Source organism: Drosophila kikkawai, chromosome 3R, assembly GCF_030179895.1.
Source record: "Drosophila kikkawai strain 14028-0561.14 chromosome 3R, DkikHiC1v2, whole genome shotgun sequence".
In the NCBI taxonomy this organism is placed as follows: Eukaryota; Metazoa; Arthropoda; class Insecta; order Diptera; family Drosophilidae; genus Drosophila; species Drosophila kikkawai.
In genome coordinates, this window is record NC_091731.1 from 30,867,596 (window position 1) to 30,883,192 (window position 15,597).

At 44.1% G+C, this 15,597-nt stretch overlaps 4 protein-coding genes across 4 annotated transcripts; 2 read left to right on the forward strand and 2 right to left on the reverse strand.

Moving 5' to 3' along the window:
- The first annotated feature begins 72 nt into the window (after positions 1 to 72).
- LOC108077583 (probable G-protein coupled receptor Mth-like 11) lies at positions 73 to 2,293 on the forward strand. Its single transcript, XM_070286867.1, has 7 exons — positions 73 to 624; positions 686 to 830; positions 888 to 1,073; positions 1,136 to 1,396; positions 1,538 to 1,706; positions 1,942 to 2,136; positions 2,191 to 2,293. The coding sequence occupies exons 1-7, from the start codon at positions 121 to 123 to the stop codon at positions 2,273 to 2,275; spliced, it is 1,545 nt and encodes a 514-aa protein (XP_070142968.1). The 5' UTR covers positions 73 to 120; the 3' UTR covers positions 2,276 to 2,293.
- Positions 2,294 to 3,354: 1,061 nt separating this feature from the next.
- LOC108077584 (probable G-protein coupled receptor Mth-like 11) lies at positions 3,355 to 5,129 on the forward strand. The gene is made up of 7 exons (XM_017170978.2): positions 3,355 to 3,708; positions 3,763 to 3,907; positions 3,960 to 4,145; positions 4,201 to 4,449; positions 4,501 to 4,669; positions 4,741 to 4,935; positions 5,000 to 5,129. The coding sequence occupies exons 1-7, from the start codon at positions 3,493 to 3,495 to the stop codon at positions 5,079 to 5,081; spliced, it is 1,242 nt and encodes a 413-aa protein (XP_017026467.2). The 5' UTR covers positions 3,355 to 3,492; the 3' UTR covers positions 5,082 to 5,129.
- Positions 5,130 to 5,195: 66 nt separating this feature from the next.
- Positions 5,196 to 9,552, reverse strand: LOC108077849 (uncharacterized). Its single transcript, XM_017171381.3, has 7 exons — positions 9,104 to 9,552; positions 8,658 to 8,779; positions 8,484 to 8,597; positions 8,178 to 8,422; positions 7,446 to 8,113; positions 6,676 to 7,384; positions 5,196 to 6,612 (listed from the first exon to the last, which is right to left on the reverse strand). The coding sequence occupies exons 1-7, from the start codon at positions 9,257 to 9,259 to the stop codon at positions 5,933 to 5,935; spliced, it is 2,694 nt and encodes an 897-aa protein (XP_017026870.1). The 5' UTR covers positions 9,260 to 9,552; the 3' UTR covers positions 5,196 to 5,932.
- A 1,267-nt stretch (positions 9,553 to 10,819) lies between these two features.
- On the reverse strand, positions 10,820 to 15,451 carry LOC108077841 (cytoplasmic aconitate hydratase-like). The gene is made up of 10 exons (XM_017171368.3): positions 15,361 to 15,451; positions 15,172 to 15,264; positions 13,863 to 14,032; positions 13,584 to 13,799; positions 13,009 to 13,519; positions 12,846 to 12,946; positions 12,674 to 12,790; positions 11,957 to 12,611; positions 11,165 to 11,883; positions 10,820 to 11,092 (listed from the first exon to the last, which is right to left on the reverse strand). Exons 1-10 carry the CDS (start codon positions 15,365 to 15,367, stop codon positions 10,982 to 10,984), a joined length of 2,700 nt encoding a protein of 899 aa, XP_017026857.1. The 5' UTR covers positions 15,368 to 15,451; the 3' UTR covers positions 10,820 to 10,981.
- Between the last annotated feature and the right edge of the window lie 146 nt (positions 15,452 to 15,597).

Here is a 15,597-nt window from a genome sequence, read left to right on the forward strand (position 1 = left end):
GACCTCATGCTTGTTTTGAAATTTCGCGGGATGTGTTAGCGCTTCGCAGTATCAGTTCTCAGCGAACAGTCAAGCGAAGAAGTCAACAAAAAATTTACGGAGTTAAAATACACCGGCGGAATGAGTCAATCTCTTTGTTTGTTCACAATTTGTTGCTCCATTCTTTTGGTTGGCATCAAAGCCGATATTGCGGATTGTGATTATTTCGATACTGTGGATCTAAAGCGTGGCTTCAAGTTCGAAAATGGATCGTATAGGTACGAGGATCTCATTGTTCCCGCCCATTTGACAGGGGAATATGACTACAAGGTCACGTACGATGGAGACAGAGAACCGGTTCCCAAGCACATCCGAGGATGTGTGTGCAAGTTAAGGCCGTGTATACGCTTGTGTTGCCATTCCAAGAAGATCATGGAAAGCGATGGCACGGGATGCTCCGCGGACTATATAAACGAAACTCTCAGCTATGATTATACTCTGAATGTAACGCTGAAGGATGGAACTGTGTTGAAAAGGCACATTCTCAAGGATATCATACTGCAGGAGGAGCTTCCCTTGCCCTGTCAGGAGCATTACTCTCTAAATCAAGAGCTGTCAGATGACGATAAATGGACCTTATTCGATGTTGGTTTTGTTTTTACAAGTATGTTTCTAGAAACATTTCTAAAGCGAAATTCTTTTCCAGAATGGAACACTGTTCCGCCATTACGATCAGGCCTTTCTCTCCAAGCAGGACTATTGTCTGCAACCTCAAATGTCGGGTAATGGTACAGCCTACAGCCTGGCCCCATATAACTGCATTATACAGCCATCTTTGACCATGGGTTATGGTAGGTTTTGAGGAGATTTTAAATGAGTTTTTATTTTATAATTTTCTTTTTTATTAGTCAAGTTAGTATCCGTGGTATTTCTGGCCATTACAATTGCATTATATTTGTGGCTGCCCAGATTCCATTCCCTGCATGGCATGTGCTCTGTCCTTTATTTTGTCTGCCTGATGGCAACATTTTTATTGAATGTAATCAGTATGTTTCGATTAGCTGAGGAGAAACGTGTCTTCTGCCTTATTAATGGTAAATTTCAAAGATCTATCTACAAAAATAATTACTAAAACTAACAGTTCTATTTATGTCAGGTTACGCTGGTTACTTCATGGCCATGGCCACCTTTCTTTGGCTTTCCGCAATCAGTTTTGATGTTTGGCGGCATTTTGGCCTGCACTCTGCCCAAATATTCCAAAGCAGCAATCGTTCAATGTTCCTCGTCTACAATCTCATCGCTTGGAGCTTAGCTGGATTCCTAACATTGGTCATATTTTTGGTCGATCAGTACTTAGACGAGGTTACTGGATACACCTTGCTACCTGGTGTGGGCATGTATTCCTGCTGGATAAACAGTAAGTTTAACGTTTCTTTGTTACATTTTATTAATTTAAGTAGTGAGATTACCATCCTTAGTAATCTCCAATTGGAGCTAAGCAAAGTTTTGGTCCTTAAATTTCAATAGAACTAATAGGATATTGTTGTCTTTCTATCAGCTGACTCCTGGTCCGGAATGCTATATTTTTATTTGCCAATCGCCATCCTTATATCCTTTAACATAATCATGTACATTTTGACGAGTCGGCATATTTACGAGGAGAACAAGAGCAGGACAAAAGTGCTTAGCAAATTCGAAGAAAAGCAGCAATCCAGAAATCGAGATAAGTATGTAATCTTTTTATGTAAAAAATGATTTATAAGCATGTTTAGTACGAATTTTGGTTTTTAAAAAATTATTTATAAGCATGATTAACAAGAATTTTGGTTTTTATACTAATTTCTATGGAAACAAATCGGTTTAAAGCTGAATTGCAAAATTTCCAATTAATTAGATTTAAAGATTAATTGGATTGTTTTTTTTTATTTCAACTATTTAATCTATTTGTCAACGCCTTTCTAGCTTCGGCCTGTATCTGTATTTGTTCATCATTATGGGTGGATCTTGGCTATTGGAAATTTTGGCGTTCATTTGTGAACTAGAAGATGTATGGAAGCCTTTTGTCACAGTGAATGAAATTATAAACTCCAGCCAGGGCATCATTATATTTTTGGTAACCATCTGCAACAAGGAGTTGCTCAGAGACATTCGTGATAGGTAAGCTCTTAAATTAGCATTATAAAACTATTGTTAACAGCATATTTTTTATAGAATCTTAGGGAAAAGGACAACTGGCATTGAGTTGGAAACGTGTAACATGACTCAGGACTATCCGCTGATGCAGCAAGGAAATTAAAAACAGGCTTACATTCACATATTTATTTTCTTGTATATAAACATTTTAACTACTGATTTTAAGTACATTTTTCACTAGATTTTGAAAATAGTGAAAGTAAATAATGAGTTGGTTTAAATTGTTTCTCTAGGTACTATTTTAAGACTGATTAAAATACTGTATATTAACATTAAACATTGCCTTGAGGGAACAATTAAAATTATCGCATCAACTTGAACTTTTGGGTTATTGTATAGATGAGGGAAATATTTAGCTCTCATTAGAAAATTATTTAAAATTCTTTGAGAATTAAGAATAACAGCAGTGGTGTTATGGAATGTGGCTATGGTTTTTCCCTAATTCGCACATTGAAGTTTTGGGAAATGTTGAAAGGAAACGTGATGAATAATATTTGGAATATTTCATTTTTTGTATACTCTTGCAGGGTACTATGATTTTAGTCAGAAGTTTGCAACGCAGTGATGGAGTCATTTCCGACCTTATAAAGTATATATATTCTGGATCATATGACTATATCATATAGAAACAATGGTAAACATTTGTAGAAAATATATTACAATATATTACAGCTGCCACAGAAACGATCGGAATATAAATCCTACTTAATATTTTGTTGTTTTTATAATTTATCTTATTTTTCATTTGACCAAAATTGATTAATGATCCAATTGCAATCTGCAAAGGTATACAAACTTCAGCAGGCGGAGTTAGCTTCCTTTCTGATTATTTTTTTTAAATTTCCTTTTCAAGAAGTCCATATTCCCCAAGGAATCATTGCGTTGATAAGCCACTGCCATTCGCTTAGTTTTATAGTGTCGTGTCGGTCAGTTTTGTATTATTATCGCACGAACAGCGGCACAAGCAACACGTTTTCTTGTGGGGACAACAAAATAAAGGAAAGTGAAACTGAAACTAAAATGTTTGCAGAATTAATGACGCCTAAAGTCATACTAGCGGCCTTTATATCGAGCATCCTTGTGAGCGGCTTTCAATGTGTTGACATTCCGAACTGTGATTTCTTCGATACTGTCAAAATAAATGGCCGTTTTAGCAACGGTTCTTATAAATATAATGACCTAATCGTACCTGCTAACCTAACGGGCGAGTATGATTACGTGATTAACTTCGACGGAGAAAGAGAGCCAGCTCCCAAGCATATACGAGGATGTGTGTGCAAGCTAAGGACATGTATTCGTTTCTGTTGCGACTCCAAAAAAATGATGAAAATTGATGGCATGGGTTGCTCCGACTACATAAACGAGAATCTTACCTACGTAAACGTTTTAAATATTACCAAAAGTGATGGAAAAACTGTGGAGGAGAAAGACATTAAGGAGGTAATGATTGTGCAGGACGAGCTTCCACTTCCTTGCAAGGAGGTATATCGATTGTTACCGAAAGAGGATGAGAGGGATAAATGGACTTTATTTGAAGTAAGTAAATATTAAGGTAAGAAGCTCCAGACTGAGGGTATATATACTTTGCAGAATGGAACCATTTACCGTCAGCACGATGCCCAAATGCTCTCCAAGCTGGAATATTGTCTGCAGCCAGATGAGTTGGGGGAAGACTACAGCGTCAGTCTTGTGGCTTTCAACTGCATTGTCGAGCCGCCAATGGTGATGGCATATGGTGGGTTATGGCATAGATTTAAGGCACTTACCGATGCTAATCCTTCTTTCAGTCAAGTTGTGCTCCACCTTCTTCATGTCCTTGACCATCTTGGTCTACTTGTGGCTGCCGAAATTCCGAACCCTTCATGGCCGAATCTGCAATCTCTACTTTATCTGCTTGACTCTAACCTTCTTGCTGAATGTCCTGAGCATGTTTAGAACACTTGAAGGGAGACCTTTGTTATGTGATATTAATGGTAAGCCCAAAATATTCCCCAAATTAGCTTACTTTAATATTAAACTTGGGTTTAGGCTATGCTGGCTACTTCATGGTAATTGCCACTTTTATGTGGCTCTCGGTTGTCAGCTTCGATGTGTGGAGGAGATTCACTGTGAGGCAGTTCCAGGACTTTTACGACAACGGCCGTAGTAGCTTCTTTAATTATAACGCTATCGTTTGGATCACCACCAGTATCCTGACCATTTCCATAATTCTGGTGGATAAATTTGTGGATTTTTCTTACAGCCCAGGCGTGGGAGTGTATAGCTGCTGGATAAACAGTAGGTATTTAGTTACAGATTAAAGTGTTTCTGTAACTCGCTTTATTTCAGCGGATAACTGGTCAGCTATGATTTATTTATATACACCATTGGCGATCCTGATAGTCCTTAACGGAGTTTTGTTCGGCCTCACAACTCGGTACATTTATGTGGAGAACAAAGGCAATCAAAACGAGCTAAATCGAATTGCAAAGCAAAGGAAAGCCAGAAATCGTGCCAAGTATGTTACTATTGAACTCTTTCCCGATAAAGAAAAAAACACTTAAAGTCGCATACTATATATATTTCCAGTTATAGGGTCTATCTGCGTCTTTTTATTATCATGGGGGGCAGTTGGTTCCTGGAAGTTCTTGGATATATTTGCGAGACGGAAAAGGTTCTGAAGCCCTTAACAACGCTTAATGAAGTCATAAACTGCAGCCAAGGAATGATCATATTCCTGGCCACATTCTGCAACAGGGACATGATCAGATCGATTAACAAACGGTGGGTTGGAAAGTTTGATCAGCTGCTGTCTTATTAACATCATTGTTTTTACTCATTTTTTTAGTATCCAAAACAGGGAGAGTACATCCACGGATTTCTCCAGTGGCAGTCAACGTCAAGATACCGAGAGGCAGGCTGGAAATTAAGACACTTTGGTTTATCATAGTTAGGTTCTCTTTTATTTGAGCCAGCATTTCATTTTAGGACTTGTAACTGGCAGAATAATATTTTCTTTTAATATGTAGGTATATGTAGTATGTCTTACGTTTGATTATTAAACTTGTATATTTTTCACGAAACTAACTAATAAGATACTGCAATAACCAGTACCGTATATCGAAATGTGTTGCTAACTAATAGTAGAGTCAATAGTCGAATCGAAGTCCCCAATATCAAAAAGTATATGTAAGTATGAGCAGGATCTTACAGCTAGATTGTAGGTTCTCTTAAATGACTTCAGTCGAAATAAAGACGCGTTTCAACCGTTTTGAAAAAGCGTTTCGTTGCACTTATTAAGGTAAGATTGTTTTTTAACTAAAAACTAAATACAGCACACGTTTTGTTGTTGTTGTGTTTAGAACTGAACTAGATAAGAGCGCAACCTTAGCGAGTGTCTTACAACTAAAAAAAAAACACTGCCACAAAAATGGGTTTCCCTTAAGGTAAGAGCTGGTGATTCTAATAGTTATTGTGTGGCTGATTAGGGTTTTGAAAATTGAGTTTCTATTAAATAAATTATGAAAACAAAAAAAAAAAAAAAAATAAATTTTATAATATATTATACATGTTGAAAAGAATTTAGAAAACTAGAGGAAAATAAATTAACAAATATAAAAACCAACCAATAAAAATACGTTTATCGTTTAAGTGCAAAAACTCCTAATCCTCAAAGCCTCTTTTTATATTAGTTTTTAAATATTAGAGTCCAGCTTTTACTGTTAAAAGGAAACTACCATTTGTTGTGTCCTGACCAGTGTCCAGCCACTTAAGCAAGTTCTTAAATCGTCCCCTGTGGTGTGCGCTTCAAGTGAAACTCCACCATGTTATCGAGGTCGCTTATGTACGCCTTGGACTTTCTTATATCCGAGTTGAGCACCCGCAAATTGGAGGCGTAGTTGGGTAGATTTAGTCTCAGGCTCTCGGCCATCTCTTGACCCATCTTCCTGGCCAGCTGGGCGAATGTGAGGCGGGCCTTGCCCAACCGCTTCAGTGGACTAAACTGCTCATGGGTCTCCATGAGCTCGCCGTAGTCTAGCACCTGCCACTGGCCGCTCTCCGTGTTCCAGGTGAACAGGATGCGACACTCGTATTGCCTGTTGTGGAACACACAATCCATTCGTCCGGTGCAGTGCAGGCAATTGGCCAGCGGATGATCCCGCGCCGAGAACTGAGCCACCAGCAGGCAGCCGATTGTCTGGCTGAGCGGGCAGACGCTGACCACCTCATACGCCCAGTCGTAGAAGACGTTGTACATCTTCTGGTGCTTCTGGCACAGCATGCTAATTACGTAGTATGTGAAGGTCTCCAGGTCGAACGAGTGCTGGGTAATAACCACGCTGCTGCTGCTGGCACGCAGGCGCTGGTAGGAAGCCTGCGATATCATCTGCATCTCCGAGTAGCAAGAGCCGTGCACCTCCATGGGCAGCGAGGTGTGGTAGCCCGGCGATATGCAATCGTCTATGAGAGATCACGAGGTAAAATTATACTTTTCAAATACTCAAAATATATTTTTGCACTCACCCTCTTCACTGGTGATCACCGAGGTGGCGTCATCCTCCTCTACATAGCGACGACTCAGCTTCTTGGTGCACACCGGCTTTTCCGGCATCACGCCGCCCAGCATCGGCATCTCCACAATGCGCGGTTCCTCGCGCCGCGGTGACAAAAACGAGAGGCCGGCATTGGGTGACATGGAGCCGCCGATCTCAAACCGCTTGGCCATGGTCACTTGGAGTGGTGAGAGAGCTCCTAGCGGTCCCACCGGCTTGTAGCTGAGCATTTGCTGAGTGGCCTGCGACAGAGGCGGCGACTTCTGATTGAAGATTTGAGATGCCGCGTTTGCATTCCGGCTGGGGGAGCGCATCAGCATGGAGCTGGACGGCGGCGAGCGGAAACCCAGATGCGGCGGCGTCTGGGCCGGCTGGGAGGAGGGATGTGGCGAAGAGGAGGGCGAGGCGCACGGGGAATTATGAAAAAAGTGAGCGGTAGGCGAGAAGCGATGCGAAAAGCTGCGAGCCGCTGAGCTGGCAGCGGAGGAATTAAAGGCCCGACCCGCCAACCGAACTTTGGTAAAGGGTATAATGTTCTCTGAGTTATCCTCCGAAAACTCGTATTTCTTCTCAGCCAGCCGTCGCTTGCGGAACGTGGAGATCTTCTCGTACTTCTCGTTATCCTCTGAGAATTCGTAGGCATTGGATTTGTCAGTCATGGAACTCGAACTGGGCGTGCTCTGTGGTTGGTGGAAAAGGTGATTTATTTATATAGAAATATGCAAGAGAGCGAGTGTCTACCTGCAAGTCTATGGTGGTTATGCCATTGCGATAGGATTTGGTCACTATCCGCTGGTTGCGTCTGCGCGACTGACTAGCTTCGTTGATATTGGCTGGCTTGGTTACCGGCAGCGTGGTCTCTGGCAGCGTGAGGCTGCTGGGACTGGAGTGCGGCGTGAATATGAGCCGCTCGTAAGCTCTGGGAGAACAGCAGTTGCTGCCAGCGGTTGACACTACCTCGTTGTTATTGTTGTTGGAGCGCTGCGACAAATCCGTTTCGATGTCACTGAAGTCCGCTATGATACGAGCCACGACACTCTGTTCGCTGCCAGACTCTGCCTCCGATCCCGAGGCTGTAAAGGCCACCGAAGCACGGTCCTCTTCGCTGGAGAGCAGAGTTCTGGGCAGCAGGAAGGATGGAGACGGCATCGGAAGGGGAGGAGCCTGAAGACTAGGCAGAACCATGTTCTGCTGGGGTATGTAGGTGCTGCCGCTGCTGCTTCCCGAGGTCACGGCCGGCGTGTCCACATCGATGCGCAGCATGTGCATAAAACCATTGGAGATGATTAAAATCCTCTCCGGACAGAGCAGATTAATTTTCGGCTCGAATACCGGGTCCGATTCTATCGAGGAGTACTTGGTATGCACAGTCAGGTGGCAGTTCAGGCAGTGCGCATTATAAAAGGAATCTGGTGGAGAGTAAATCAATTATAACTGGTTGATGATGATGATGATGACGATGATGACACCCACATGAACCGTCGTCATTGAGTTTCTTGCACTCCAAACAACCCAGTTTAGGAACTTTGACATATGTGATATAGCTATCCTCGCCCTCTTCAGTGGCAGCTCCATGGATAACCAAAATCTGATGCTGGGCATTCTTCCACTGCGTCATACTAACAGTCTTGATGTTGTCCACCACATGGTCGTCGAAGAGGCGACGCGAGAAGAAGTAGCGCAGATGCTTGTGGGGCTGAAACAGCCAGAAGTAGAGTCTGCGGGGGAAAATGTGTATAATAATAATAGTAGAACAACTTGGAAAGAGGCATAACTTACGTGTACTTGTAGCCCACATTAAAGGAGTAATGGTTCAGCGAGGAACTGTCATTGCACACCACCCGGTGGCTAAGCATGTACTGTCCGCAGGCCGTCAGTCCCATGAATATGTGCCTGTAAATGGAAGCCCAAATTAGAAGGTAATTAAATGATGTCTTAGGCAGCGTGGCTTACCCCTCCATCACATTGCTGGCCAAGACGTCTTTGAGGTAGAGCTTTAACCTATTTGGCACTCTGTCGTAGGGAAGCTGTGGCTTTTGGCAAGCGCGCGAGGAACCAGAGAAGTAGCCAGTGCGCTGGGCATAGATGGGAGAGGAATATTAAGGAACAAGTATAAAACAAATAAGTTTCTTATTAAAAAAGAAGCCAGCTAACAGTGAAGGCTTTAAAAGTAGGTCAGAAGTCATGTTCAATAAACTTGAGATCATTAGGCAAAGATTAATATAATAGGGATGAGGGTTATTCCACAAACTGACTTTCTGGGGTTGCAAACATATCAAATTCAAGGGAATAACCCTCGAATTCCATGGTTTCCCCTATGTCCTTGACTTTGATAGGTACACAATAACAACCTTTATTCAAAATCAAATTCAAAAACCCCTAAATCACCAAATACCCACCTCCCTGTCGTACAGCATCTGCACCAGATTCCGTGTCCTGGCCCCAAAGGCTGGCGTGGCTCCACGGGCCGGCTCGTCCGCGGACTCGTCGGAGCTGTAGCTGTCCACCGTGGAGATGTCGTCCTCGTCAGACCCCGACAGCGACTCGACGTCCATTTCAGTTGCCTTTTTTGCAAAATCAGACTTAATGTAATTCCTTCTTCCTGGTTTCCCCTCTTCTCCTGGGGGAAAACTAGGCAGCGTTTTCCCGGCCGAAAAGCGCCTAGATCCTGGACTCCTAGCGCCTCCTCAGCTGCTGGCAAGTATCGGCTATGCTGCTCATCGGACTCAGCTGTCCCTAATCCGTAGCCCGAGTTGGCCTTAATTACAGCACCATAAGTTTTTCGTTATAAATAAAACGATTTTTAGTTACTTCTTTTTTCTCTGCGAATATTTGCAGGCGGTGTGACCAGACTAGGGCAGGGAACATATGCAACTGGCACCGGGAATCGGTTATCGATTGGTTTTGGGCGCAAAATTTAAAAACATGGCTTACAGGAAATGATTTTTATAAAGAAAAAGTATATAATTTCGATTAATACAAATAAATTAAGATTTCGACTTTAAAAAGGATTCTCGAAACCATTTCTAGTTTCAGTAAATGCACAATAAAACAAAGTCAAATTTTGTTAATCAAACCTATTTATATTTAATCAATGTATTTTTATTTAAGAAAATCGAGGTGATATTTTTGCATAAAATATAAACATAAAACAAAAGCCCCGTTCTAGCTGACCCAAAATTTACCTAGTGCGTTCCATAAATGAGGCAACGTGACTGCATGTTCATTGACCCCACCGATGGCTTTTGTGGGTCAATTCGGTTGCGGAAGCCACTGGAGAACTCACTGTAACCCCCGCCAAGACCCAGCCCACTAGCAATGTCGGGTTCAGTGCGCCGAGGGCTTAGGAGCTGGACAAAGTGCAGCAAGCACCAAGAACCAAGAAATTTTGGCATTTCGGCATAAAAATGTCGAGTATGCCAGAAAAAAATAACAGCATAAAGCCAATTGCAAGGCTCAGCGATTTTTGTTAGAGTGGAAATTCAGAACGGAGCGGAGTGGTGGAGCAGCCGATCAGCCATCGGCGATCGAGGAGGAAACCTGATGCGCTGGCAGCGGCCATTGAACGCTGCCCGTGCTTATAAGAGCTCCGTGGGTCCAACTCTCAGGTTTTAGTTCTTGGCTTGAAGGTGTCGCGATTGGTGGAACAGTGTGAAGAAAAGTGCCTCGGAGTCTCGATCGCGTCCTGAATTTATATCGAGTTATCTAAGGAAATAGTAGCCGTGATTTTACCCTCAGAATCTTTCCCATATCACAGTTGCTGTTTCTTTTAGATAGCTCTTTTGTAAGCAGCCTAGATCTGAAACCGAGTCAAGTGTTAGTCCTAGAAGGACCCACCCAGTGCCCCCGATTTCAATTTATGGGATACACACAGTTCAGTTTTGTCACATTTTTCGATCCTCATCACTGGGCTTTGTTTATCTCATAAAAGCGAAATTTTAACACCAACGGGGGCTATTCAAGAACATAATTATAATTTTAAGGAAAATGCTGAAACGAGGAATATCTAAAGGAAAGTATAATATTTCTAAGAGTAAATATAGTTCCAAGTTTTACATTAAATTAATTGAGTAAGATAATAAGCTTTATATTTTCTATAAAAGTTCAAAGAATCCTTTATTTTAATGGGATACCACGGATTAGGGCTTACTTTATTGGTTTGACCAGGTTTTCTTTTTTTTGGAAGCACCGCCACAAATTAAAAACTTAGGGGACTACAATTTACAGTGTAGAAATGCAGTTGGAATATAGTAAAAATTATATGAAATATGTGATGCTTAAGAGAGCATCTTGCGGATCATGTAGTTGAGGATGCCGCCGTTCTTATAGTAAGTGATGTCCACCTCGGTGTCAAATCGCAGAATAGTTTCGAACACAGTGCCATCAGCCTGAAAATGAGATATTTAAAGAGATTTTAGAACAACTCGGAGTATAGCCATGATTTTCTGATATATAATTACCTCCACCTGGATCTTCTGACCCGGCTTCAGGCCGCTCTCCGGCAGCGCAATGTTGTAGACCTCGCGACCATTCAGATTCAAGGTCTCGGCACTTTGTCCCGGCAGGAACTGCAGCGGGATGATGCCCATGCCCACCAGGTTTGAGCGATGGATGCGCTCGTACGATTCCGCAATCACGGCCTTTACGCCCAGCAGGAAGGGACCCTTGGCTGCCCAGTCCCGGGAGCTGCCGCTGCCGTAATCCTTGCCCACGACCAAAACCAGAGGAGTTCCCTCCTCGCGATACCGCTCGGCGGCATCGAAAATGTCCAGCTCCTCCTGGCTGGGAATGTGCACGGTGCGTGGCCCGGTCTTGGCGACCAGTTTGTTCACCAGACGAATATTGGCAAAGGTGCCGCGGGACATGATGGCATCGTTGCCACGTCGCGAGCCGTACGAGTTGAAGTCTCGCGGAGTGATGTTACGCTCAGCAAGGAATCGGGCGGCGGGCGAGGTCCTGGCAATAGATCCGGCCGGCGAGATGTGGTCTGTGGTCACAGAGTCGCCCAGGAAGAGCAGGCAGCGTGCCTTCTGGATACTCTGCAGCTTGGGCAGATCCCGGGTCATGCCCTCGAAGAAGGGAGGACGCTTGATGTAGGTGGAGTCGGCGCTCCAGGAGAAGAGCTTGCCCTCGGACACCTGCAGGGTCTGCCAGTCCTGGGAACCCTGCTCGATCTTGCCTATGGGAGAAAGGTATTTATGTGTAAGATATATAGAAAATTAATATACATATTCATTTCTTTAAATACTCACTGTACACCTCCTGGAACATGGCGGGGATCACATGCTTGTTCTCCACTTCCTGGATCTCCGATCGCGTGGGCCAGATGTCCTGCAGGAAAACGTTCTTTCCATTGGCATCCACGCCCAACGGCTCCTTCTCAAAGTCAATATCCACTCGTCCGGCGATGGCATAGGCAATGACCAGCAAAGGACTGGCCAGATAGTTGGCTCTGGTGTTGGGATGGATGCGACCCTCAAAGTTCCGGTTTCCGGAGAGAACTCCAGCGCAGACAAGGCCGTTCTTCTCGATGGTGTTCACTACGTTCTCCTCAAGGGGGCCGGAGTTGCCAATGCAGGTCATGCAGCCATAGCCCACAATGTCGAAGCCCAGCTTCTCCAGGTAGGGAATGACGCCGGACTCCTTCAGGTAGTAGGTCACTACACCGGAGCCGGGGGAGAGGGAGGTCTTGATGTAGGGCAGGATATTCAAGCCCTTCTCCACCGCCTTCTTGGCCAGGAGACCGGCACCCAGCATCACCGAGGGATTGGAGGTGTTTGTGCAGGATGTAATGGCAGCAATGACCACGGAACCGTGCTGCAGCTTGTAGGTCTTGCCATCGTCCCACTGGAACTCACCAGAGGCAGCCTGGGCCTCTGGGGCAATGGCAAAGCCTTTGAAACCCACCTAAGGAGAGGGAATAAATAATTTTAAAAATATATAAATTGAAGATCATAATTCCAACTTACGGGACTGGACAGGCAGGACTTGAAGTCCTGGGGCATGTCCGAGACCGAAACACGGTCATGAGGACGCTTGGGACCCGAAACCGAGGTGACCACCGTTGCCAGATCCAAGGTGATGCTCTGTAAATGGAATGCATATTAATAAAATAACTAAATTGGGTTTGTGTCCATGTACCTGGGTGAATTTGGGATCTTGAGCGGCATCAGCATAGTTACGCAGCTGCTGGGTGGCCTTCAGATACTGACGGATAATGTCGATCTTCTTCTCCGAGCGATCTAAAGTTAATATAGATGTGGAATTAAGAAGGTACCTTAAAGGGATTAGAGACTCCACTTACTCGTCTGCTTCATGTAGCCAAGAGTGTTCTCATCGATGGGGAAGTAACCCACAGTGGCTCCGTACTCCGGACACATGTTACTGATCGTAGCCCTGTCCGCAATGCTAAGCTCCGCCACTCCAGGACCGTAGAACTCCACAAACTTGCCCACAACACCCAGCTGACGCAGGTGCTTGGTAATGGTCAGCACCAGATCGGTGGAGGTGACCAGCGGGCTCAGTTTTCCCACCAATTTGTAGCCAATAACCTCGGGCAGCAACATAGAGATAGACTGTCCCAGCATCACGGCCTCCGCCTCGATTCCGCCCACTCCCCAGCCCAAGACTCCCAGGCCGTTGATCATCGTGGTGTGGGAATCAGTGCCCACCACACTGTCGGGATACAGGATCTTGGAGCCATCGGTGGTATCATTCTCGAACACCACGCGGGCCAAGTACTCCAGATTCACCTGATGGACAATTCCAGAGCCGGGTGGCACGATCAGCATGTTGTTGAAGGCCTTGGCTCCCCACTAAAACCGAACAAATTATAGTTATAAGACATATAATGAGAAGTTTGGTAAAAGGAAAACCCACCTTCAGGAAAGTAAAACGTTCCTTGTTGCGCTCGAACTCCAGAGTTTGATTCTTGGTCAGCGCATCAGGAGCACGGGCAAAGTCTACCTGGACAGAGTGGTCAATGACCAAGTCAGCGGGGCAGATGGGATTGATTTTCTCGGGGTTACCGCCCAAATCCAAAACAGCATCGCGCATGGCGGCAAAATCTACAACAGCAGGGACGCCAGTGAAGTCCTAAAATGAGACATTTTATATGAAAAGGATATCTGATTAGGAGTTTTAATGTGTAAAACTCACCTGCAGGATCACACGGGCTGGCTTGAAGGACACCTCCACATCGTTGGATCCCTGCTTGAGGGCAGGCGACCATCCCAAGATGCTCTGCACATCCTTCTCTAGGATATGGAAGTTGTCACAGTTACGCACCGCCGACTCCAATAAAACACGGATGGAGTATGGGAGTTGATCTGTTCGGTGGGAAATAATAAAGGGTCAATTATTGAATTTTATTACAAATACAGTAAAGCTTAATAAATGGAATATATTTGAACATAGCTTCTTAAATTTCTCTTTTATTTAACCCTTTAACAAGCTACTGTATCATATCGATGAGTGTTGTTTCTCAGTCAGGAGAGATAAGCGGCCAATTTCGCAAATCATGATGTAGTAAACATGTATGAAAAGTTATTTTATCAAATAGCGTGATTAGAAACAAATTTAGTCAGCGTAATTCAAGCTGTTTAGCATTCCTATTTGTATTTAATTGTAAATAATTTGAGACTTTAGTATAAAGAAGACTATCTACAAAGCTTCATTCATCTCGAAAACTGAGGGACTAGTTCGCATAGTAACGTAGAGACTGACATGGCTAGATCGACTCGACTGCTGTTGCTTCAGAGATACTACCCAATGATTTTGTTTTTATTCCCATTGTACTTTTCCCTGAGATAGCAGCCATCACCTGTTATCACGAAGCACAATGATTGCGTATGCTTAGAACTCAATGATGGGTACCGACTGATAAGAGGAGGTACTATATAGTATATTATATTTGTAGTGGCCATTAAAGAAAACCCTCACCTTAGACCCAACTCGACCCCCGATGCTTGGACACGCGCTGCTTCAGTGAAAAGATTCCACGCGACTTTTCGGAAGCCCCGACCGGACCACGACCCCCGAAAACATCAGATTTGTGGCGATAAGTGTGGGCACGTAACATTAATAATAAATACGAATTAAAGCCCAGAGAGGCACACACAGTGCGACGTTTTGTTATCACCGGTAGACGAGCCCCATTATGAGCCCCCACTCATACCACCGGCGATAACTTTCGCTTTCGACGCGAGACAAGCTTGGAAACTATAGAAAAATTCACTTAAGGCGGCGGGAGCACCTTCCGATTGACACTGCTCGGACTTGCAAATTAAGGTGTTCGTTTGCTTCGCTCATTTTTTCCAACTTTCGGGTCAAACTCCACTTTCAACAGGTTACATTCCACCCGAAATTGGCCAGCTTATTTACTTTAGTTAATGCAACTTGGTTGGAGTTACCACGTAGACACAGCCCCTCCCACTTCGGGGCTAGATCTTATAGCCAAGTGACTTACCATATTTGCTGTCGATGGAGGCAAGGTCAAAGTACTTGTAAGTGGTGCCGGCCTGCGAGAAAGTTTTCTCGAACTGAGCAAAGGGATTGGCGCCTGTGGGTGTACGAAGGGGGGGAAGGGTGTTATGTAAGCCGCAGGACAACGGATCTGGTTGTGGATCCTCTTGGGTTCTTTGGTTGTTGCACCTACCAGACATCTTATTGGAAGACTTTACTGAACTTATTGCGGACGAGCAAAGCTAGAAACTGATTGGAGAAGTAAGTTGTCGGATTGAACTTGCCCAGCTTATCGATTACGCCAGGGCCGGAAACTAGCATTTATCGATAGCCATACATGGGGCTTTTTCCGGCGCGCGGTTTTTAAATAATAAAATTTTAGGAAGCTCAAGCAAGTTTTCTTTAAACTTTAAAATTACTGAATGAAATG